Source organism: Electrophorus electricus, chromosome 10 (genome assembly GCF_013358815.1).
Source record: "Electrophorus electricus isolate fEleEle1 chromosome 10, fEleEle1.pri, whole genome shotgun sequence".
NCBI lineage: Eukaryota > Metazoa > Chordata > Actinopteri > Gymnotiformes > Gymnotidae > Electrophorus > Electrophorus electricus.
The window spans coordinates 15119314-15143877 of record NC_049544.1 but is presented as its reverse complement, the minus strand read 5'-3'; the positions used below and the strand labels follow the sequence as shown (position 1 = coordinate 15143877).

Here is a 24564-nt window from a genome sequence, read left to right as displayed (position 1 = left end):
GTGTTAAGCTTTACGCTCCAACAATGGAGCTCAGTTCAGCATGCTGGCAGTCAAACAGGGAGCAAGCTTTATCTCCAAATGTTAACAAAAATGCACTGTGTGCCAGCTAGTAATGGGTGCGTTCGTGGGGATGCTCTTGTTGGTGCCACACATATTGAGATTCTTTGCATGCATGTCTTTGCATGTTTGTCAGATGTAGATGCCAAATACTATGTATATGCAATAAGGAGGTACTTAAATTCAAATTTTGACAATTTTCCCCTTCTCACAGCCATGCCCTGCAAAGACCTGTGAAACCTGCTGAACAAGTGTGATGACTGACAGATGTTTGATATGTTAGTGATATAATCAGTTTTTAAAGCTTAACTGCTATGAGAAAATCAACAAAACTGATCTCAGATCATTATAGAAGAGCACCTAGTGCAGGATGAGTGAGGAGAGGGAGATGTTAGTAAATGCAAAAGGGCCAGTGGTGTCCGTAGAAGCTTGCACACAGTTTAGCCTAATGACCAGCATCAAGGGCTGAATTACTGAGAAACATGTTGCCTAGAAGAGTAATTTGATCACAGTAATAGACACAAACACGCACATAAGTATACACACACACACACACGGTGGCAGTGTCCTGTTAACTAGTAAACATGGAGTCTGAAGTGGATGTAAGAATGAACTGGAACACTCATTAACCTAAGTATTTCTCTGTGAATAGGTACTTTCACATCAAAGACATGTGTCACCCCAGCATGCGGCTGCTTCTTTAAATGGAGACGTGTGCGCAGACTTTGTGTTGCAGTGAACAAATACACACATTTACTAATTAGTGATGACCTGTCATAGTCAGCCATATTGCTACCCTGCAGTCCTGAGGATGCATCTGTTTCTTATACTGGGCTCAGACTACACACAGTCAACTTGATTTGGACGCTCTTTTGCTGTAGCCGCCAAATTTCAAGTGTTGGGCCACTATGTTGTCATTATTCCCCTGCTCTAAACTCAGCATCTTAAAATTTGACTGAAATTTGCTGCTGGAGGACACTTTTTGACCTCGGTGACAAAACCAACAACACTGCACCTACTGTTAAATATTGTGGTGGAGGTGTGATGATCTGAAGCTCTTTTTCTGCCAGTGGAACTAGTGCACTGCAGAAAGTCATTGAAATAATGAAGGAAGAGTAGGCCTATCTTAATTATTCAGCACAACCTCAAACTATTAGCCAGATATTTGTCTCTTACCATTGGGTGTTCCAGCAGGACAATGACCTAAAACAAAACATGTGAAATCTGTTTTTGGTCTGGATAAATTAGGTTAAAATGAAACCTTTAAATTTCCCAAGTCCTGACCTTATCCCTGTTGACAATATGCGAGAAAACCACCAGATTTGGATGAACTCTCATAATTCTACCAAGTATAATGACCAAAGAGTGTAAGAAACTTGGAGATGGCTGTCAAAAGCAGCTGACTGAGGTGAAAAGAGCTAAGGGACATTCATCCATCAAACCTTTATTAGCTTGCTGAACATCACATTCCAAAACCATGGGCATTAATATGGAGTTGACCCACTCTTTGCAACTGTAACAACCATCATTCTTCTAAAAGTAATTTCGATAAAATTCTGAAGTCTCTCTTTGGGAATTTATGTCCTCTCAGTCAAAAAAGAAATTGTGAGGTCAGACACTGATGTTGGATGAAAAGGCCAACAAGCAATGTTCCAATTCATCCTAAAGGTGTTCAGCAATGTTGAGGTCTTTGCAGGTCATTGGAGCTCCTCAATATCAAATTTGCCAAGCCATTGTCTTTATGGCCCTCACTTTGTGAACAAGAACACAGTCATAATGGAACAAGAACTTTTCCACCAAACTTAACTGGCATTGTGCATTCCAGTAGGTATCATTTTCCTGGCCTCCAGCAAATGCAGATTTGGCCATCACATTGTCAGATAGTGAAGTGTGATTCATCACTCAACAGAACACATTTACACTGCTCAAGAGTCTGGTGGCAGTGTGCATTACACCACTGCTGCAGATTCTTACCATTTCAAATAGTGATCTTGTGCGCAGCTGCTCAGCCATAGAAACCCATTTCATCAAGCCCCTGATGCACAGTTCTTCTGTTGATGTTGCTTCTGGAGGCATCATGGAACTCTGTAGTGAGTGATGCAGCAAACAGTAGGCACTTTTTGCACTCTATGGCCTTGATCCCTCAGCTGCTCCGCCTTGTAAGTTTGTGTGGTGTGTATCGCTTTGTGGCTGAGCTGTTGTTGCTCCAAGAGACTTTCCTTTCACACTAAGAGCACAGTTGACTGAGTCACATCTAGCACAGCAAAAAACTTCATGAATTGATTTGTAGCAAAGGAGTAATTACAGTAATTGATCTCTTTATTGTAAACCATTTACTACCTCTTTTTGTCTATGGAGAATATTTGGCTATATACTCAATTTTACACCTGTTAGCATTGCTGAAACACCTGAACTGAATAGTTATGGGGGTGTCCATATACTTTTGTCCAATTATATGTGATTCAGCATATTTTGTATGGTCAAAAATATTTTCAGAAAACCCACATCATTTTGTTAGCACAGTGTTCTCTCAGGAGATCAACCCCTCAAAAAACCTTACACCCCCCCCATAAGTATGTAACAGATGGTTAATATTACTGGTATCTTAACTGTGCCATGTTTGAAAACATGTCGGGAATGAGCAATAGTCATATAAGGATCACTGTTCTTATACTTGCATCGCTTGTCATTTGGCCATGTCATATTTTGCACTAAGCATTTTCTTTAACAAAATACAGTCACAAAGTGGAAAGAATAAGGGATTAAGACACTGCAGATTACTCAATTGCAATTCGAAAACTGACGTAATGAGTAAAATGTTAAAAATTGTAAAATGTTTAAATTATTCAGGCAAGTCCTACCAAAAACATTTTTTGGGTCGGGTTTGGTCATGTTTTTCTCAATAGGTGCTTCACTGATTAATTACACCACCATATCCATATTGACGACTATAATATAGCATTTTACTTTTGGCTTAATGATTTCACTTCTCACTACAAAAGTCTTTCATTTGCTTTCATCTGTTGTGGTTGAGCCAGCATTCTGTCATTAAATCAACCTTTCTTTCTCATCAAGGAGGCCACGTTTTATGTAACATTTAATTTGAATGCCTCCACTTCATTTACATAATTAATGTTCCCACATTCAGCCTGGTGTACTTGGTTGTCACTTGTGTGCCAATGAAGTGTCTCTTATGGTGTCTGAGCTCTAGTGAATCCTTTCGTTGTGCTGAAAGCTCCCACTGATATTAGGTTAATTTAAAATTTTCATTCTCAGTTGTTGGATTGGGTCTTTCTCACAAACCCTAGCCATGAACCTTTTGCAAACCCTGGTCTTAAAAATGTTACTGGCCATTTCTCCCTTGGCAGTTGTTGCTATTTGTTGTTGCCTTGTCATGTCTGGATAAGTTTATACTAAATTTTACCAAAGTGATCGAAAATATGGTGAAGTGTTGTTGCTTGGCTCCTTGGTAGTAGTGGAACCTGAAGAAGGTGCGTGCGTGTCTGTGTGTGTTGGGGGCGGGGGATTGTATTTTATTTATTTATATTTTAAAATCATTATACCCATACCCAAAACAAATCTAGAGAGGTACCAGCATTTCTGAAACAATATTTTATAAAGGGCTCAGTTAGCTAAAAATGTTTTTAATAAATATCCATACAGTCATTTTGAAATGTAAGATCTTAGAAATAGCAACATATAAACCACAGTTTTCAAGTATCTAACTGTTCAGCATGTAACTAAATGATTTGAGGAAAAAAAAGTACTAGGCCAGTAGTTCTAGTTTCATATAAGTAAGTAAGTTAAAGCTCTTTCCCCACCATATTTGCTATTACCAGAATAGACAAGTCTACAAAGTTCAGCATTAACAGCAGTAACTGGAGGGCTTGTTGTTTGATTGTACAACTGAGTAGTGACTAGTTGTGTCCACTGTATACAAATAAAGAAAACAGTATAATACACCACTTTGACACTCCTGTTGTGATTTAATGAGTGAGGTGAAAAAAAATTGATTTATTCAACATGCCTCAGCTCTCTTGGGCCAGATAGTAGCCTGTTGTGTGAAAGCTCACAAGGAAGGCTCACCAGCCCCTACTGAGGGTAATTACTCTTACTCATTAACCGAAAGCTTGACCAAGTGCCTACTGTGCCCCAGGGCCTGATTGGACACATACCTTACAGCCTTACGTAACAGGGGCCAGAACTTTCTTCTGTCCTTAGTAGTGTTTACCACAGTAAAAATATATATATTTTTTTATAAGGTGTGCATTGTTTCATACTGCAATGCATTTAGCTATAATAGTGTTTCCATTATCTTTGCCACAAAATTCTGAGGTGCAAAATTCTGAGATTTTATTATATAAAATGCTTAATTCTGTAGTTATATAAAAATCAGCAAATATTCTGAGTTCTTTTGAGTTTTATTTAACTTAAGTTCTGTTCTCTATTGAAGCATACATATTATAAAGTGAAAAGAGGGTCCATTGTAGTCACTAATAGGTCTGTAATTAGTATTGACAGTATTGATTCTGCTTCATGAATTGTAGTCTCTAGTCAAAAACCTCAAAGTGGCACTTTTCTTTTAAGCCATGTCAGTTTCATGAAGCTATGAACTGAGAGGACACTGCAGTGTATGCAGTGAGGGAAGAGTGTAGTGGTGTGCTCTTTGTAACAGTGTGACAGTGAGTCATGTCTGAGTCATCACCCCAAAGCTGGGAGTGCAGGGAATCCCAGGCATCTCGGCCATGGGTTCACATGCACACTTCAAAAAGCTTCGAAAACCCCAGCCCTACTCAGTGGACATGAAGTGGCTGGGAAAAACCCAGAATTCAAGTTATCAGAATCTAGATTCTACTGAATCAACTGACTTCGGTGATTTTCTGGAATGTGGCCAATGCAGTAGACTAGCAAGCCATCCACTTATGTTCTTGCATCTTGTGCCTAATTATTTGCTTATGGATAAGCTCCAGTAGGAAGTCATTATTTTCTTTCTGTTTGAGTGGACAAGCCTTTGAAAAGTTTGTTTGTGTGTGTAAGAACAAGTGTTATCAGAGCATTTTGGCATACATGGAAACAGAAGTGAGACAGAGAATAACGACGAAAAGAGGAGAGGATGGCATCAGCATTGTGTCTGTGGTTAGGAAACAGCCGAAATGAGGAAGTTGCTAATTTACTAGTGCGTTTGATAAAATGTTATATTCATTGACCACTGTAAATGGTCACGGTGTAAATTATTAGTTGTTAAACCCCTAGGAATACAGACGTGACTTCATACTGTTGAAGTGTCTTGTGTCTAACTTAGCATTTGAGGTCTCATTTTGCACCCTATTTTTGCCATGTTCATTTCAGATCCTAAACCAGCTAGTGGTGTCACTGGGAACTGTGGGGGGAGTTGCTCAGAGCCTCCAAACACTGAGCTTGCTAAATTATAGGTTACTTATGCTAAAATAAATGCTAGGGAGCTGGCCACCAGCACTTCACTTTTATCGCCACCGTACGGCTGACAGGGCGGCTTTCTCCAAAGTGCAATGCTGAAATCGGCAGCAACAAGAGCAGCTAAGCACTATAAGAGAAAATGGGCCTGGACCTTTTGGATGCGTAGTTTGTCAAGGTGTCATGCTCCAAGTCTGCTCCACAGTTGTCTGGCATTTAAAGATTGTTTATTGGGTGAGCTTTTTTTTTTTTTCTTTTTTGAAAGTGGCATTATCTATTAGCATAGTAGATGAAGGAGGAGTGACTTCATGCATCTGACACAGGCCTTGTCTTAAGGCTCCTCTCTGATGCTGTGTTTTAGCCCTGCCTTTAAAGCCCCTCTGCTGCTTTCACTTTGTGAAATGTCAACATTGCTGGGCAAAAAAAAAAAGGAAATAAATATTTTAGACCTGAAAAGTAATCTACAGCAATATCTATTCAGTAAAAGAACTAGCACTCATATTTCACTGCTTTGATGACTGATAAAGGAACTGCCATCAGTATTGCTGAATAAGCAGTAAACCACTTATGAGGGCATTAAGTGCAAGGGCAGAGGCACACACACACACACACACACACACACACACACACACACACACACACACACACGTGGAAACACCAAACCGATGTGAGAGTTTTTAGGGACATCCAAATAAAACAATTATCAACAACATTATCCTGACTGCAACATCACAGTAAATTGAGTAGTACGAGTGTTACTGTAATGATTATTATCATAGATTTGTGCTTAATGTTTTTCGAAAATCAAATAAAAAAATAAATCCAGCAATGTTATTTGCTACATGTTAAGCAGAAATGTATCAGTTTTATATCCTTTCAGGTCTCATAGCTAGCGAATGTTGGCTTTTTTCACCTCTGATCAGCTTCTCCAATCTGTTTATCCTTGTTTTATTTTGGGCTCAGTCTTTGGGGGGTTTTTTTTGTTTGTTTGGGGGTTTTTGTGCTTGGTTTTCTTCATTTGTCATCTTTTGTTTACTTGTCTTTGTCATGTAACTGTTGTTGGTAAAGGAGTTATGGGCAGTTTTTCACCAATGGTTGTTTATCCACCATTGCTTTTGAAAAGGTTCTGAAGCTGCTCACTGATTGCAATTGACTGAACAAGAGCATGGGTGTGCACTAGCAGTGATTGACACTGAGTCAGCCACTCCTCCTGGCTGTGATTGATGGTTTTGATTCAGGAATGGTGTATTCTTGCATTAGAAGAGCTTGATTTAAAAATAAAAGTTGTTTTTTTTTTAAATGTATCCAGATTTTCTCTCACATACTGTCAGGACATAGTGAATGTTTTAGCAAATATGACAGTTATTTTTATTTGAGTTAATTATTGTTTCTTTAAATTTGTTTTCAGATGATGGATGAAATGCTGGGGTAACCAACCTTAACCTGATGACTGTTTTATTTGTCTAACCACTAGTTTAACATCAGAGAGAATTTAAACCATTCTGTTGAACATCTCCTGTCTTATTACAGTACAGGCAAGGCAAAAGGTATGGGAAATGTTCCCTAGAAGAGTCTGAGTGGACTGCCTGTGCCGATGGTGTTAGGAGTAGGGCTTCTTCTGTTTGAAGTGAACACATGCAGGCCTTGGCAGACAAGTCTGCAGCTGTGAGATGCCATGCAGTGCCTGTTTCCTCTCTTCTGACTGATCCATGGGCAGGTCTTAATCTGCAACTCAGGTGCATCATCAGACGAATCGCTAATGAACTGCATTTAGATTGAAAGACAACTCGGAAATACCACTGCTGGCTGTCCTGTCCAAATTTGTACACTAACTACTTAGCTTTTCCTGACACACCCATCAGACTTCAGCTTCCAGTATGTGTGGAAATCAAACACATCTTATGTACAGAAGATTATAGTGAGTGTTACCTAGGTATGTTTGTGGATGGTGTGTGTATGCACACATGCAAGCCTGTTTATAAAAACATTTACTAGGGTTAGCTCCATTAATGGCCTTGTCACTGTCAAAAGACACAATGAATAATGTCTACAGAACTAGCTACAAGTTTTAGTCTATAGTGCTAGCTGTAAGTCATGTCAAATCAAACCATGCTGTGGAAATCCATGATTTTCCCCAGCATCCTTCCTTTGTTAAAACATAATGGCTTCCAGTATACCCCCACCACATTTTATTAGGGTAAAACAGCCATTCAAGATAACTAGGACTGCTCATGGCTTAAAACAGAATCCCTGGAAGGCAGTCCATTAATTAAATGTACTTATTATTTAACTTAACCGCTAGATCCTGAATCTCACCAGTGCAGGTCTTGGATTTGGAACAGGCTAATTATTACCAGAGAAAAGACTAGATCTGTCATCACATACCACACACCTGACTGTTATGGGGCTAGCTACAGATGTTTTTAAAAACTGTGAGCACTTATAACCTCATAAGGGTGGCTCTTTTGGGTATTCATCTCTTGGCATCAGTTGTAGTAAACACCTCACAAGACAGTGACAAAAACAGCTATGCAGTAAGGTTTCAGATGCAGTGGTTATCCGGCCCTTACATCTAGAGACCAGGGCATTTCCTAAGCAAGGCTGGCTATGATGTAGACAAAAAAATATTACTTTTATTGATATTTGCCCATTCAGTGCATCAACTTACTGCTCTTTAGAAATAGTGCCAGGTATTTAATCAAAGATTAACTGGTGAGATTAAATCTTAATTTAGAAGTGGGTATGGCACTAGGTGATATATTGTCACCTGTGGCCTAACTCACTTTATATTGCTTTTCATAACTTTGCCTGCTTGGCGTTTTGTCATAGGCTTTTAGAAGACGATCTGAAACAGTTTTGCTGAATCGCAATAAAAAGTCATAAAGGCTTTTTTTTTTATCTACCACAGAAGATACCCAAAGATTTACTACTTTAGGGTTGAACTAAACACCTGATTAGTGTGCCATGCGGTTTAGTGTTCTGTGTCCTTTCTTCCCTCTGTTCTTATGAAAGGCTGTTTTCTAGAATAGCAACCATTGCCTCTCCTCTGTAGCTTGGTATGAATGGGAAATGCATGTTTTGCTTGCCATGAAAATGGTATAAACCATTTGCCCACTCACATACCAGATCTCAAACCAGCCGAATTTGTCATGGGCGAGCCTCCAATCAGCCAGTTCCCCATCATCAAGAGAGGACTAGATAAGGGAACCTGTCATGGCATACATGCAGCAAGTCTTTACATGTAACTGTACATGTACATGCAACCGACAATTATTGTTTTCTGAATTTTTTTTTTGGTTTTCTGTAACTTTAGATTATTATTTGCCATATATCTGAGGCTTTTTAAAACATGTTATGGTATTTGGCAGACACTCTTATCCAGTCAACTTATATTTTTATTAGTATATGTGCTCCAGGGGAATCAAACACACATTCTTGTTGTTAGGAATCTACTCTACCTGCTCTACCAGGAAAGCTTCAGGAAAACTTTTTTCCAAAGTGATTTATTTTAGCTGAGGTGCATGGAGAGGCTAATGGGTAATAGAGCCTTTCTGACATGAACAATGAGCTAGTCTGCAGAGTAAGACTGCTGAGCTACCCAGTTCTGTGATTCATCAGGTTTTTTTTGTCATGTTGATAAATGTTCAGTTGTAGAACATTTCTGCAGATATAGGACCGAATAGTATCATCTGCCAGTGAGGGTTCAGAAATGGTAGTCTAATTTGCTCTTTGGAGAGAAGAGTGGAACTCTTCAGTAATTAATTCAGTCCTCTGTTTTGTGAAGTCTTAATAATGCATCAGATAAAAATATCAGAATAAAATGTTAGCCTTGTTTCTATTCCTGCTCAGTAGAGAGGAGAGAGTGAGTGAGCGACAGACAGATTCTGGGATGGGCATGATGTGTGAGCTTTATAAAACTGGTTTGTGTGCTCAACTGTGTAAACTTTTACCTCTCTGACTGAGATGGTGAAGAAAAGATATTGACATAAAGATTGAGAATATACATTTTAATAAATTGAAAGACAATGGTGATAAATGGCACAAAAAACTACTATTGATTATTATATTGTATTTTTTTATGGTTGCAGTTAATTTCATCCATTTCAGCCCTCCTACACTGTCCTCTAGTGGTTGTAAGTTCTAGAAGAGTTTTAAAAATCCATAATATAACACAATGCTGTATTGACAGTTCAAGTCATTATACCTATTGCTTCAAGGATTTTAAACTTCCAATTATTCCCTTTTGCTAATGTATTCACTTATATTGTAGCCTGTGTGTGGCAGCGGAGTGATGGCAGACCTGAGGCTGAGTGATGCTCTGAGTGACAGTGTGGCACCGGATGTGAAGGAGAACATGGTGCAGAAGGATTTTATAGCATCGCTGGAGGCCGAGACCTTTGAGGACAAGGTTGGCGAGACAGTGGGCAAGACCGACTACATCCCACTGTTGGACAACGATGACAAGGGTGAGTCCAGATCTTTGTAATATATTGCAAGAAAACAACAAAACAAAGCAGGTGTTTTTGATCACATGGAAATGTTAGATGTTCCTGGACATGTTTTATCATAACATTGTTATGGCAGCATAATCACATCTTGTCCACACTTTGCCAGCCTTGTTAAAATAGTTGATTGGGACTTTAAATATGTCCTACAGAAGACTATTACTCTTTAAAAGAGAATGCTTCAGGTTTTTGTCTGGGTTGACATGAATAAAGGTGCTCTTTCAGGAGTGAGGGAGGGCAGAGTATTCCCCCAACCCTCTGGTTGGAGCTAATGGCAGAACCTTGCTTGAGTATTTTGGAATGCGTGGCAAAGGCATGCTTGGATATGTTGGAGTTGATCTAAATTTTTATTTTTATTTTTTTTTCTTGTACATAGGTCCATGCTGTTGGTAGGTGGGAGCTGGGATGTCTTCACAAAGCTTCCTTTTTAGTGGAGAAAGTGGATAGCAATCTGAGTAAAATAAAGTTGTTTCAATGTAAATTAGGTATACAGTGTTTCTCTTCAGAAACCTTCAGTAAGGATGCAAATGGCAGCTCACTCTTATGTTTCAGAACATATGTGTCCAGAGGGCAAGTCCATACATTACTCACAGTGCTTGGCAGATGTTTTAAAATGAAAATGAATTTACCCATTTAGATCTCTCTCTCACTAGACATGCACTGAACTCTGTTGATAGTCTCACCAAAGAATGAAAATTTTATATGAGGAGAATCACATTTACCACAGAATTCACATTTCTGCCTATCAAAAAGAGTTAAATTAAAGTAATCTTTTCTTCTCAAGGAGACCTGTGTGACCTTGTTACAGATATAATCTCGGCCTGATGCTTGTGGCACTCGCTCGGCGTCTGTGTTCACATGGTGCGTGTGATTCATATGCGGATTTCTCCTTCTGCGTGACTTCTTCATCTCGTTTTAGCATGAGAAGATATGTGTATCTGAGAATACAGTTCTGTCAGACTGGCAGTGAAAAATATGAAGCTGGCATATTTCACCCTTTTCCTGTGTATTTATTGGTTTTGTTTTGTCCTCCTTTATTTGGAAAAATAATATGGCTTTGATGTTGTTAGCAGTAGACGCACCTACAGGGCAATGAGTCGAAACAAGGCCTCTGTGTAACTGAACCGAGGCTTACTTATTCATTTCAAAACTGAGTAGGTATAAATAGGCCTAACTGCTAGTTGTGTACTGAGCCTATATTGTATACTTATTTTCAGCTTTTCCAGTTTTTAGATACGTTGTCTGTTATCAGATTTCATTTTTTTTTATGAAGCATTGAACCAGTAGCTTGAAATGCCAGAGGGATTTACTGGTTTTAAATTAGTTTGTTGTACATCAAAAACAGAGGAGAGGGGTATATCCATCAAAACAATACTGGTCTCTGTCTGAATGAATGCTATCTGGATGGCCCCAGAGTTTGCTCATGTCTGAAAATGAGCCCCATTCACTTTAGCAGTATTGGCATAGCAGTGAGGGGCATAGTAGCAATGGCTTACAACACAGATGTGGTATATCTCTGTGAAACTGCCTAACTTGCTATACCAAAGTGATTCATCTAGCACCATGCTTCTTTGGCTATGTTGCTGTGCATTTTGAATCGGCTGTGGCAGACCTTTTGTGAGTACTGGGCAGGGCATTGGTTTGATGGGAATGTGTTCACTTAGTACATTTAAGGGCATTCCATTCAGTCCTGCAGTGATGTGCGTGTGCGTGCGTGCGTGCGTGTGTGTGTGTGTGTGTGTGTGTGTGTGTGTGTGCAGAAACAGATGCAGTGTTGGAGAATGGAGATAAGGATGCCCAAGGGGCACAGAAACCTGGTAAGATGTACCGTAATATCCTTGGACTCCTGGTCACACACCATTTTTATTTCTTTTTACCTTGATTCTTTTTTTTTTTTTTTTTTTTTATTTTTTTTTTTTTCCCCCATTATCATTTTTCTTCCTTTTGTCATTCCCCCAAGTTTTAGGAGCAAGCATTGCAATCCAGAGTTAAAAATATGATGACAAACAAATAGTGGTGGGATGTGTGCCCAGCTCCACTGGTTTGTGTTTTGTCTCTTTCTGTTGTATTTATGCTAATGTTAGCGTCCGTCATATGTACTTATTGTCGCCTTGGACTTATTCCCATTGTATTTGCAGCAATGTGTAGTCATTGTTGTTCATTTGTTGAAATTTAGTAAACAATATTTTTATTTCTATATATTTATTTATTTATTTATTGAATGTAAGAGATGATCATCATATTGAAAAATAGACTAATTATGATTAGAGATTAAAAATCATGGTCTTGGTTGAGATTATGGTTTTAGAGGAGGTAACTCTGCGCTCAAAACATGTAAACATGTATGATGACCTATCATCCACGTGGCTGGTAATCTGCTAGGATTAAAGGCATCAGAAATAACTTGTATTACCAGTACTGAAAGGGTTTAAATATTTTTCATTTCACTCATCACATTTATTGCTGTGATTGAGGGGGCTACTGTGTCTGATTTCCATTTTAGTATGTCTCTTTGGGTACATCAGTCTTAATTTTCTATGACTAAATAAAATGACCAAATGCTTTAACAGTTATGTGCTGAGCAGTTCTTTGGTCAGGGTGTTGGCCCAGCACTGTCTGTTCCTGCACAGTCACTGAACCCACCACTGAACTGGCATCAGCTGTCTACATTTATGGAAGATACACATAGTTTCAAACAGATTATATTGCTTCTAATAATCCATGCAATCCTCTTGGAGTGTCTTAACAGCTCATATAACCCGAGTAAGTAACTCAGAATATCAACAACGAAGTAAAAGCCCAGTTATTTGTATCACTTGGCACTAATTTCAGTTCATGTGCATTGTTTACAAAATCTTATGAGCTGAAGTGTAGTCTGGCATAGTTTAAGTTTTTCCGTTCCTGCTTACCTTCTGGATGAGGAGATAACCCTCTGTTTTCTCAGTTGTCTGACATGCTTTGTGTTTCATGCTCTGGGCTCCTTCTCACATGGCCCACATTTATTGTGTGATTACTGGTCTAGGTTGTGATGTAGATGAAAATTAGACTGATTCACTTAGATGTGAGCCTCTCACAATACTGCATTAAAAGCATGAGTACTGAGGTGATTTTAAATTTGAAATTTTATCTCCACATCTTTCACTGTGCCTAGATCTTCCATGGGTAATTGCTCCCAGACACTTACTGTTTTCATTTCCGCTACAATAGTGGGTGAGAGAAAAAAAATTGCCCTCATTTCAAGCACTCTAAAGTGGCTTAATATTTTAGACATTTCAAATTAGTCTCATTCCTGTGTATTACTAGTTGACAATAGTTTTTTGGTTTGTTCCAACACCTCATTGGACTCAGCAGTGTAGTTTGTTGCAGGTTTTTTGTTATGCAGGTCAGTCTTTGTGAGAGAGAAGTTTACTTCATCTTAATGAAGTCTAGGGTCAAAATTTTATCCATGTTGACATTCTTATTTGATTTTTTTCCCATTTAGTTTTGTCATGCTGAAACATAAGTTGTTGCATGCTGTGCAGTGTGTAACTATGTGTAATTGTTTGTGAGTTCAGCTTTCAAGCTCTGCCCTTTTAAAGCTTTTTGTTGAAGTCCTTGGATAAGTGTACTCTTTAAGCCCATTATGCATTATAGGCCTACTTTCATTTCTGAGAAAAATTAATAAATAAAGATCTTAAACTTTGTCTGCAATTCAGTGTACAATACAATTAACCATGTATTGAGAATGTTTTTGTTTGTTTGTTTTTCAGTCTATGTATATATATGAGTGTTGTCTGTAATAGTAGTAGTAGTATTAAAGTGGGCTTAAAGGGTACTGTAATACTTCTATTCTCTGACCGATACAACAATAGCTCATGTCCTCTCTAAGCCCAGTCTGATGCTAGCTCAGTGCTTAAGGTACTTGACTTGTAATTGGAAGGTTGCTGGTTCAAGCCCTACCACTGCCAAATTGCCACTGTTGGGCCCCTGAACAAGGCCCTCAACCCTCAATTGCTCAACTTGTACTCAGTCAAAAAAATTGTGAAAAGTCATAATTATAAGTCGCTTTGGATAAGAGTGTCAGCTAAATGCCATAAATGTAAATGTGGTCCAGCTTGACATGCTGGAGCAAAAAGCTTTGCACAGGGTAGGGGGCAGGGTGAATGGAGCATTCTGGGAGTCCCTCTGCCAGCATGCCCTTTCCCTGCTAGTGGCCTATTATGAGGATGATGGTACATGGGATGGCTTGGTGCCAGTCTGCCATTCTCTGGGTTCACCAGGCACGCCGTGTGACCTTGCCCTCTCTGCAGCCTTCAGGCCAGCATCTGCTTCTGGATGTGCAGAAGACAGTCAAGTCAAATCGACCTCAGCGTTGGTCGGCTGTGCTGATGGAGAGGTCACTCTAGGTTTTACACTCTGTGTCCTGGTGGTGCCGCTCTTGCACCATTTCACTTTCACCACACTGACCCCAGATGCGATATCTTATTTTTTGAGTAAAGACTCCATTTATCATTATGAGAACTTGCATTTTGCTAGGCATTCCATATCTAGGACAGGGAATTTAGAGCACTCTATAAGCGACTCCATATTGAACATTTACATTTTCAGTATTTAGCAGACACTCTTATCCAGAGCGACTTATAAAAGTGTTTTGCCATCTACTCATAGAATGTATTCTAGCCAGTACAGTAGGTTAGGGTCAATGATACTGTTGAACTAGAATACTGCTAAATACAGGAGTCAGTGCTGATACCCTGAAGAAATGAGTATAAGTACCATATCAAACAACAATAACAGTTCAATACCAAACATTACCAAACAATAAGTGCTAGAAATGTTTGGTTAATCATTGGTAGCACAACATTTCCTTAGTGCTGGATTAGAGCTTTGCTGTGCATGCCATCACGGGTGGGCTTCTGTGCATGTTATCGTGGGGAGGTTTTCTGTGCATGCGCATGAAAAGCAAATGGAGGGGAAGGGCGAGAGGGACTGATTGGTTGGATTGCTTGACACACCTGATCCTGTTATGATCAAGTACTAACCAGCACTTTTATTCTCTCCCAACTGCCCCCCTCACTGGACCTACTGCCCCACAATGCCATTCTCAAACCTTCCTTCTGTTTTTCATCCTCATTTTGCCAATTTATTTTATTCACTGTTCTCCACACCCATGACCCACACATCACCATCACTCCTCTCCTCTTTTGCTTCATTTTCTGGCTTGTCACTGTCTTCCAACACCACCTCTCCATCCTGCTCCACCCTCCTGCCCTCTTCTGTGCTGCAGAGGTCTAGCTTTGCCGCTGCTGTCCATGGCTTAGACCTGCGTCTGCCTCCCAGCGCCTCCTTCCCTGTCTTCAGCACACACAGCCGTCTCACCAGGCCACCAATCTGCAGCTGCACCATACCAAAGGACTTGTCGGAGCCCTGTGGGGATAAGCACTACCACTCCCCTCTACCCAGCCTTCTGGGCTGGGCAGTGTCTGCCCCAGGGTCTTGCTTGCTGGGGGAAGAGACAAGCAACATGCATATCAAGTTACAACATGGATATCGCAAATCTCAAAGATGCACACACATACACATACACATACTTTGGTCCTCAGAAATGTATAATGCTAACCTCTTCATAGTACTTACCACAGATTAACGAATGAAAAACCCACAAAACCAATTTAAAAAAAAAATAAGCATAGTGACTGCAGATAGAACTATTCGATCAGTTCCTTGCTACCATGTCCCTTTGGGATGGAGCAGTATGTAGGGCACACAGAACACAGGATTCTTCCAGGGTTTCATAGCTCATGGGCAGCTGAGATATGTCTTCTAGTGACATACTAGTGTGACACACGACTGTCCCCGTGTACATCCTCATCACAAACCCACACATACACATGGTGGTGTGTGACTTGAGTATGCTCATGCATCTGCACCACTGCTGCTGCTTCTGTTTTCTCATAACCTCACTCTGGCCACAAATTTAGCTTCTTCACTTCTTCACTTCTCCCATAAGCGCACCCCCCCTCCCCCCCCCACACAGCATCTTAGTTTCTCAAGTAATTGGCAAACCAAGATATAGCACATTATCAGGAGAGGCTTTGCATGTTGGCTTGGAAAATGGTATTTTATTCTATTTAACACAAATGCACAGTGAAAAACCATATAAACAATGGGCTGTTAAATTTAGTTATTGTCCTGCATCCCTCCATTATAATGTCTAACTATGTCAAGACTCACTAGGCTGCAGAGTCTTCGGCTATTCTTATTGGGGACACATACCCGCACCTTAGTAATACTTTCAGCCCTGCTCCTAATCTGCTCCGTCTCAGCTTTTACATAACCACTGCTTTTAGGCTTTTTGTCTAACAAAGTAGATTGATTTTAGATGTACAGCAGTGTTTTCTAGTTATATGCTTTATATGTAGTTTCTATTGTTTCCTATTCCTGTTCACAACTGGTTGTGTGGTTTGAGAAGCTTAACTCCTAATTATTCTCTTGATTGACACATTTTTTTCTGTTACACATATCCTGGTGTTATCCTTGAGAAGACACTGTGTGAAGTAAAGTGTGATTTACTGTTCTCTAAGCAATGCTTGCCATCTAATAGCCTAATTTGTATTTTCACTTTTTGAATTTGTTTGAATTTGTGTTTTGAATTTGATGCATGTGTACTTTTTCTTTTTACTTTTCATCTGTGTTTCCTACCTCTAGTCGAGGTGATCCGTGTGCAGTTTCATGTATTTCCTTCTTGAAAGCTCCTGACACACACATGGCTTAATGAGTAGTTAATAATATGATATGGCTGTTTTAGAATGAGGATAACCCAAAGCTGTGGAGTGCAGAGGGGTTTTCTGGACTGGACTCTGGGAAGCCTGTCTTATACACTCTCTATGTTACATTGGTAGTTGTGGTTCTTGACACTTGGTCCACACACAGAAAATTCCTGCAACCATTTGAGTTACACAGACTTTATTTGTGTTATTGTTGTTATATGCTTAATAATGTTTTTTTATTATTATTAGTGTAATATATATTTAGTAGCATTACATTATTAATTGAAACAAGGCAGCTTTTAACACATTTGAGTACCTTTATTTGGATTTTACAGTGCAACACGCAGATCTGCTGCTGTTTTATAGTAAGACTGCATAGACTACACAATGCTCTTTGTTCTTCTGTTCTGCATATCACCAATAAAGTCTTTGCCTAATTGTAACTGGCTATGTCTAAGACTTGCTATTCTGTTCTTGGCTTCTTTAAATATTTATGTGAAATATTTATTAAATAAATATTGTAGGTTACAAATAAATATTGTATTGGAAATAGGAAACAGGTTACTAGATTGTTCTGGCTTGACTTCTCTTTGAAAACATTTACTCTTTGTGTAATGTTGTAGAGCCATTTTTCTATTTATTTAAAAGCTCTGTGGAAATTTCCATGGTGCTCAGAACCATCTAGGGGATTAACACAGCTGCCATGCCTTTCACCTTGTTGTAAAATGTAGCCCAGATTTTCTGCATGCACACCAGTAGTAGTGGTGGTGTGCCAGAGCCTCAGAGAGATCCCCTTCATGCTGCTGTTCAAGCCCTTATATACTGACACATTTTCAGTTTCAGTGAACTTACAAATTCTGTTATCACTGCAGTATCACAAATTTAGAATCCAGCATTCTCTTATGAAAATGCTTTTCCTGACATCGATTCTGCAGACTTTCATGTTCCACTTGTGACACTTGGCACACCCATCATTACTGCTGCTGCCCTTAACAATGTCTCATTCTCGTCACGGCGATGGGGTGAGCGTGTGCTCCAGTAGGGAAGTGCAGCGCTGGGCGGGGCAGGACCACACTTCTCTGCTGTGCTGTCTCAGGGGATCGAGGGGGAGGGGCGGGGGTGTCAGGCCGGCCTACTTACAACCCCCCTATAATCGTGTGTGTCTGTTTGCCTGCTTCTCCTCCTGCACATACAGTTCCTTTATTGGCAAGGAGCCATGCCAGGCCACGCCCTTTCACTAGGTCCCGCCCTCCCACCAGCTGCATTTGCCACCTGGCCGACGGCTGTCTGTTTCACAAGGAACACACACATAGGAGCTGCGTGCCGTGTGTTGTGCAGAATGGAATGCTGGAGGGCATTTAGGTAAAGTACCCAGTGAATGAGGAACTCATTTCTACACTGTCATTATTTTTTCAAAGCGCTGATTGACATCTATAATCCATTTTCTGACAGTGGGTCGATTGCACAGGTTGATGTTGCTCAGTGAATGTCATTTAGTTCTCAATCAGCTCGATTTGTTCTGTAAACTGTTCACAGTGTAATTCATAATACATATACATAATGCACCTGACCCTTGTCAAAACATAAAAATCTGCAGCAAATCTAGCATTCCTAGAAAAGTAATAGATTTTGATAAAAGTCTTTAAAGACATTCCACAACTCTTAAGACCATGAGGTTTTCCTGAAATTAGACAAAAACAGTTCAAATGCATAAGCTCCTCTTGAAAATGTTTAGAAATGTAGTGCAGGAGCAGTAATAGTCTTGCTTGTTCCTTATATTGACTTGTGTGCATGTTTTTGTGTGTGTGTGTGTGTGTGTGCGCGTGCGTGCGTGCGCACACGCACAGGCACGTGTATGCGTGTGTCCGCTCCTGCTCTGAATCTGGGGTATGAGGCAGCTCAGGCAATGAAGAAGGAGGTTGATATTGGTTCAGCAGCAGGCCAACTGGATTTGTGTAAAGGGCACCGTTGTTGTGTTTGAGAAAATGAGGGGTAATTTTAAAGCATGATGTAAGATCAGAAAGGTATAAAATTCAACTCAAGCTTATACAATAAAAATCTTATTGCTATATATTAGCACAGTTTGGCTATTTAACTTTTTGTGTTAAACAAGCAGCTTTGAAGTTCTTTTGTTTGTTTTTCATTTCACTATATTTAGTGATCTCCTTTTTCCAGTCCTGGAAATTCTCACTAATTTAGGATAACTGCACACTAATCATCTAGCCATCTGGACAAAGACATGACATGGTAACGCTGAATGGGCATATGCATATTTCTGCAGGTTTCTGCAGTATCGGGTTTTAAAAAGTGAATATTGCTATAATGATTAACAAGTAATCTATTGTGCAGACGTAACCTGTAAGAAATGTTTGCGATAATTGTATCTGAGGGGTGCGGGGGGAGTGCTTGTGTCACAAGGGTAACTGGAATATGCAAAAGACGAATTTCCATTTAGTTTTGAACAAATAAAGCTCTGTTCTAGAAGCTGAATCATCTGATGGAAACTGCTGCTCAGTCTCTTTGTGAAGAATAAATATAAATAAAACTAAACATGTTTGTAGTGAAAGGTGTTAATTTATAATTGATTGATTGTTGCAAAATAAGCTTTTTTGTGGTATAACAATATTGCCATTGTAAATTATATAGAGCTCTCACTTCAACAACATGTTTTTTATGTGGAGGAATATGTGCAAATATATGTAATTCCACAGGGGTGGCACAATGTATGAATACTGAATGATATTCATTCATTGCATCTGTCCTTTTCTCTCATCAACTTGTTTAATTTGTTCATAGGTTAACTTTATTTGCCTAGTGTCATCACAGAGCTTTTCAGTCAGGGAAATTTTCTTTGTCTAAAGCGCCAGGGAAATGAGTATGGCCTGTTGGTGGGTAGATGTGAATTATACCCATCAAGTTTTATTTTGATATACATTCTATAATACATTATATTATATATGTTGTAGGGCTCTATTTTTGTATGCTGCACAAGCACAGAAATAAGACATAATACCATGGTGCAGGAGCGTGTGGGTGTGTTTGCTATTTTTATGACTGGTGCAGACAAATCTGGCGCTGTGCGATGCAATTACATAAAGAAGTTGGGTTAAACTGAGCACCTGATCAGCAGGTGTTAACAAAGATTTATGGATGAGTAAACTTGTCAGGGAAGTACATGGTCATCAGTCGCCATACCAAAATATATGCCACTCAAAGCATTATTATTATTATTTTTCCTTCGATGAGAATAAAATTAATATTTACATAACTGTTATGTGACGAATGATTTAATTTATATAATTTTCTATACGTAATGACCTAAAAAAAAAAATTTATATGGTGATAGGTTTTAACGCTCCAGCGCAGTTATAAAATTGGAGACCATATTATTTTATCATGGCAGGCTAACGTTTATGTCCTTATCACATAAACTCTTACTTCTAAAGAGTAATTCAGTCATTACCATTCCATTTTATTTACTTTTAGTGCTGTGAAACCTCTGCTTTGCAAGTTAATACTCTCAGTTCACCTTTTTCATGAAGTGCAATGCATTATAGCTAGATTTCCCCAGTGGCACTTTTGCTGCTAAAACTGGAATAACACAATATAAAAGGTTTTCCTGTCCTGAATTAGCATCCTGTTAAAGTAACAGTTTACTCATGAAGATGATGTTTATCTCATGGTATGTTGAGCCCAAGAGGCTGTTTCACATGTAGCCTTTATTTAAACTCCTAGAACGTTCTGCATGCTGTGTGTTCATGGCCTGATATCGAGCTTGGCCTGCCTATGAGTGTCCAGGGTGGGTATGGGGTCAGACAGAGGACGACTCTTCCTCCTCCTCTCCCTGCGTCCAGCAGTGATTTACTCTCCCTCTCCTCCATTATGATTTGTCCTCAATTATGTTATCGTTCAGTCTAGTAGAGTTCCTTGCGTAACTGTCTGTGTTGCGGAGAAGAGCCATGTGATGGAGTGGTTTCTGCATTAATCTGGTTATGGCATTGTCCTGTTGGTCTTGATTATATAACAAGGCAGTGGAAAAGCAGAGACAGACGGCCAGTCATGTTGGCAGTGTGCCGGCAGCTCACCACCCAAATATGTCAGGCAAGCTTTGCAGTGTGGCGCATGTCCTCAACAACAAAGTGACTGAGGTAAAAATAACTGGAGTTTAGCGGGAAAGGGGGAGAATCACTGTTGGCAAACGTCTAGCAGCAGTACAAAGAAACTAGGTCAGACAAAGCCAATAGGGGGGTGGTATATAGACAAGTAGTGATGAACAGAGGGAGGCTGGGGCAGAAGGGTATTGCTCCGACTCCATGAGAAATCTCCCATCTGCCTCCCGGACACTCAAAGTTCCTGCAAGCAAAGCTCAGCCGAACAGCCAAACTTGAAACCCCCAAAGGGCTTTCCCCAGCACTCCCTGTCCTCACCAACATCACTCCTGGCCCTGCACCACTAGTTGCCCTTCATTCACCCCCAAACCCCCCCAAATGGATTGACAATTTTATGGTTTGACAGTTGATCAACCTTGGGGAGGTTACCCAGGTTTTCTGAGATTTCACTCTTGGAGCCACTACAAATCCTGGCACAGTAGCATAGATTTGTCTATTTTTAATGCTACATATTTTACACATAGTTTACTTATCTGTCCCATGCACTCTCTCTCACTTTGTCTTCAGTTTTTAATAAAACATTCAATTTCTCTATTTACACTGTCTGCAGAGCTCAGAGTCTTATGCCTTTCCACCCCCTTATTAACCATGGATTCTGTTCTTTAGTTCTGTTCCTCTTACAGTTTTTGTGTCTGCCACTTGTTCACTGGGGTGCTGTTTTTCCTCAGGTCCCTTTCACAGGACTTTCACAACTGAAATAACTTACAGTGCCTGTTGAGTTGAATTAACTTCCACTTGCATAACCACTACAGGAGTTACATTTAATGCTGGTGAAATTGTCCTTTATCCTTGATCAGATGAGATAGAATAGGGTTCCAATTCCATAATTTGATAATGTGCCATTTCTCATAAATCTGGATGATTGTGTCTCATGAGATAATGTGATTAACCTTGATTTGACTACACAGTTGTTTGTTCAGTGCACTTTTCAGAAAAACATTTAATTTCCATGCTGTATGAACCTCTGTGAAGCTTCCAAATACTTGCAGAGCATTTCATCTGGTGTACTGCAGGCAGCTTCTCATAGAAGCCCACGAATGTGTTATAGATTATTATCCAGTTAATTGTACAAGGTTAACTAAGGATCAGATATGGAAAATAAATCCGACTGGGCTGCTTGCCTCTACCTGACATCTGTGGAAATTTAGCTCCTCTGTGTTTTTTTTTTCTTTTTTGTTGTTGTTGTTGTTGCTCCCAGACTAGCAGATTACAGCACTCTATTACCAAGGCTGAGTGTAGTTGGTGCTGCAGGTGTCATAATCCTCAGACTGACCTATCTGGTGTCCTTGTCTCTACATGGACCAGCTGTCTCACTTCCTTTTATGTCCAGCCTTGCAGACTTTAATGCACTTGTGTGTATCACCGTAATTCATGTCACCATCACATTACCCCCTGTCATCTTTCTGCCTTCTTCATATGCCTCACACACTGATTGGATTCTCTGTCTAAGACATGAAATTCTGAGATTTTTTTCCTCTTTCGATGTGCCGCACGTGCCAGGTTCTCCTGTTTCATGTTCTTTGTTAAGTAGTGTTGGGACTGCAGCTGTTTTTCTATATACGAGTGTAAAATGAATAGATGTTCTTAAACAACTGACACCCTTAAATAAAAGAGAACTTTACGTTTCTATCAATTTCCAAGACACAGGCCACTCCCGCTAGGTGTGCTGTATATGCAATGACCATCGTACTCAAATTAAAAGCAGATCCATGTGATCACCAGCAGCAAGCCTGAGCAGAGGTCCTGGGAGCACTGTCTGCCTTTTTCAGTTCCCGTGGTGCTCCAGTGATTCTGGATGCCGCCCTGTGAACCCCTCTCAACATCACCCTTATAAGCCCCAAGAACTCGAGGGAGGGGGAGGGCTAGTGTGGGGGATGGTGGTGGTGGTGGTGTTGGGTCAGTGGGTGGGCATGTCTTCTCCCTGCTGGGGCTACAAGAGCCACTCCACATTGGATGGTAGTTCTTTGAGACAGGAGGGCAAGGGTGCACACTGCCAGTCACACACACACACAGGGCCACATCTCAGGCCTTTTCTGCTGCTCAGGCTGTGCATGGGCTCGGGAGTGCTAAACAGAGCTCATCAGACGTCTTATCACCAGAGCTTATCGACCCTCATGAGGTTTTTAAACTGATATGTGCAAGGGATTATACTGCTCTCTGTGACTGGCATGAAGGTGAGTTTGGGGGAATGGCTGTTGCAGTGGAAAATGCAAATACCTGTCTAAATGTGTTTTTGCCTCCTAAGCAGAGATAGGAACTGATCTTTCTTCTTTTTTGCAGGCATTTTAGGTTCGTCAGTAACACCAGGAGGACAGATTTTAGCATCGCCTGCAGAGACACGAGGGGAGGTGCGGCCACATCTAATAGGTCAGCACGCCTTAGCATCGGACATACTACCAGGTGAGAGTTAATCTTTGCTAAAAAGTGTGCTGTGTAATTAAGTCATGCTAACTAATGGCAGGCTGTATGAATTATATAAATGGTACGTTAATCTGTGTTGTTGCTGAGTGATGATGAGTTAAAAATATTTTTAGACATAATGTATCTCACAGGCTGATTAAAATGTATTCTTATGAATCATTATTAATATTAAATATTATTATTAATTATGTTTGAAATCACATTTCACATATCAGTGTCCTCCAAATAATTAAATAAATAAAACTGATTGCTAAATTGTCCTTCATGTTTTGATTTTGGGTGTGGTTGATGCTTGTGGCTGCTTGTGCCATCTCTGTTTCTATCTCTGTTCTTGTCTTTGTCTTTCTCTCTCTCTCTCTCTGTTTTCCAACCCCCCCACCCCCACCCCCACCCCCCGACATCTTTTCCTCAGCATCTCTGAAGTGCAAAAACAATCTTTCTCTTTGTGACACTGTCTCTGTTTTCGCCTGTCTCTCCCTGGCTCTGCCTCCTGCCAGCCCTAGGCTCTGTAGCTGCTTTTTCTGATCAGTGGGTTGCTTCGTCCCACCCCTCCCAGATGATGGACACTGACTTGATGGGACCTTTTTCAGGTTAATGTCTTTACCCAACTAATGGCACGTTCTTGCTATCAGACTTGTTAAACAAACTTTGGTTAGTACTTGTACTACAGTGACCCAAGATATTAGTCTTAAAGTTAGTGTAAGTCAGTCTAACAAAAATGCTGTCATATCCTGAGCACCGTGTGTGACTCCTAACATTTTTAGCATTAGGATGTCTTTAATTGGTTAGTGTGTGTACTGTCTGAATGCTGTTTTTGCTGGGTTAGGTGAATTTGCTGTATCTATATGCTGTATCTATATATTACTCTAGGACAGTACTCTAGACTTCCAGGCTCACTACTAGATATCCCAACACCAGATATGTCCTATCTAACTTGTGTGATCCTCTTAAACAGCACCTTCCCAAAACAGTCACTGGTTGGATCGGGTGTTGGGTACAAGCAGAAACAGTAATTATCTTGTTGCATGAGACCACTGTCATTATCTGTAGATTTACCAATCAGGGGACTAGTCAAGTTTGCCATTTGGATCCACTGAGTGAAAGAAAAGCAAATGTGGAATTTTAAAGACACAAAAATACAAGCCTGCATCTGAATATACCGTTCAACCAGTTTTTGTAGTGTTTCTATAGAGATAAAACAGAATTGATTGGATAGGAAACTGAAATAAA

At 40.0% G+C, this 24564-nt stretch overlaps 1 protein-coding gene across 7 annotated transcripts in view; it reads left to right on the top strand.

The window, feature by feature from the left end:
• Positions 1 to 24564, top strand: part of LOC113572988 (microtubule-associated protein 4) — a 65206-nt gene that overhangs the window by 4916 nt on the left and 35726 nt on the right. For 6 of the 7 annotated variants that reach the window (XM_027002982.2, XM_027002981.2, XM_027002979.2 and 3 more), the window contains exons 3-6: positions 9761 to 9956; positions 11756 to 11812; positions 23194 to 23313; positions 23832 to 23924. In XM_027002982.2, coding sequence (XP_026858783.2) covers positions 9782 to 9956; positions 11756 to 11812; positions 23194 to 23313; positions 23832 to 23924 — 445 coding nt within the window. In that variant the 5' untranslated portion in view covers positions 9761 to 9781. The remainder of the gene's footprint in view (positions 1 to 9760; positions 9957 to 11755; positions 11813 to 23193; positions 23314 to 23831; positions 23925 to 24564) is intronic. The other variant, XM_027002977.2, reaches the window with a different exon arrangement.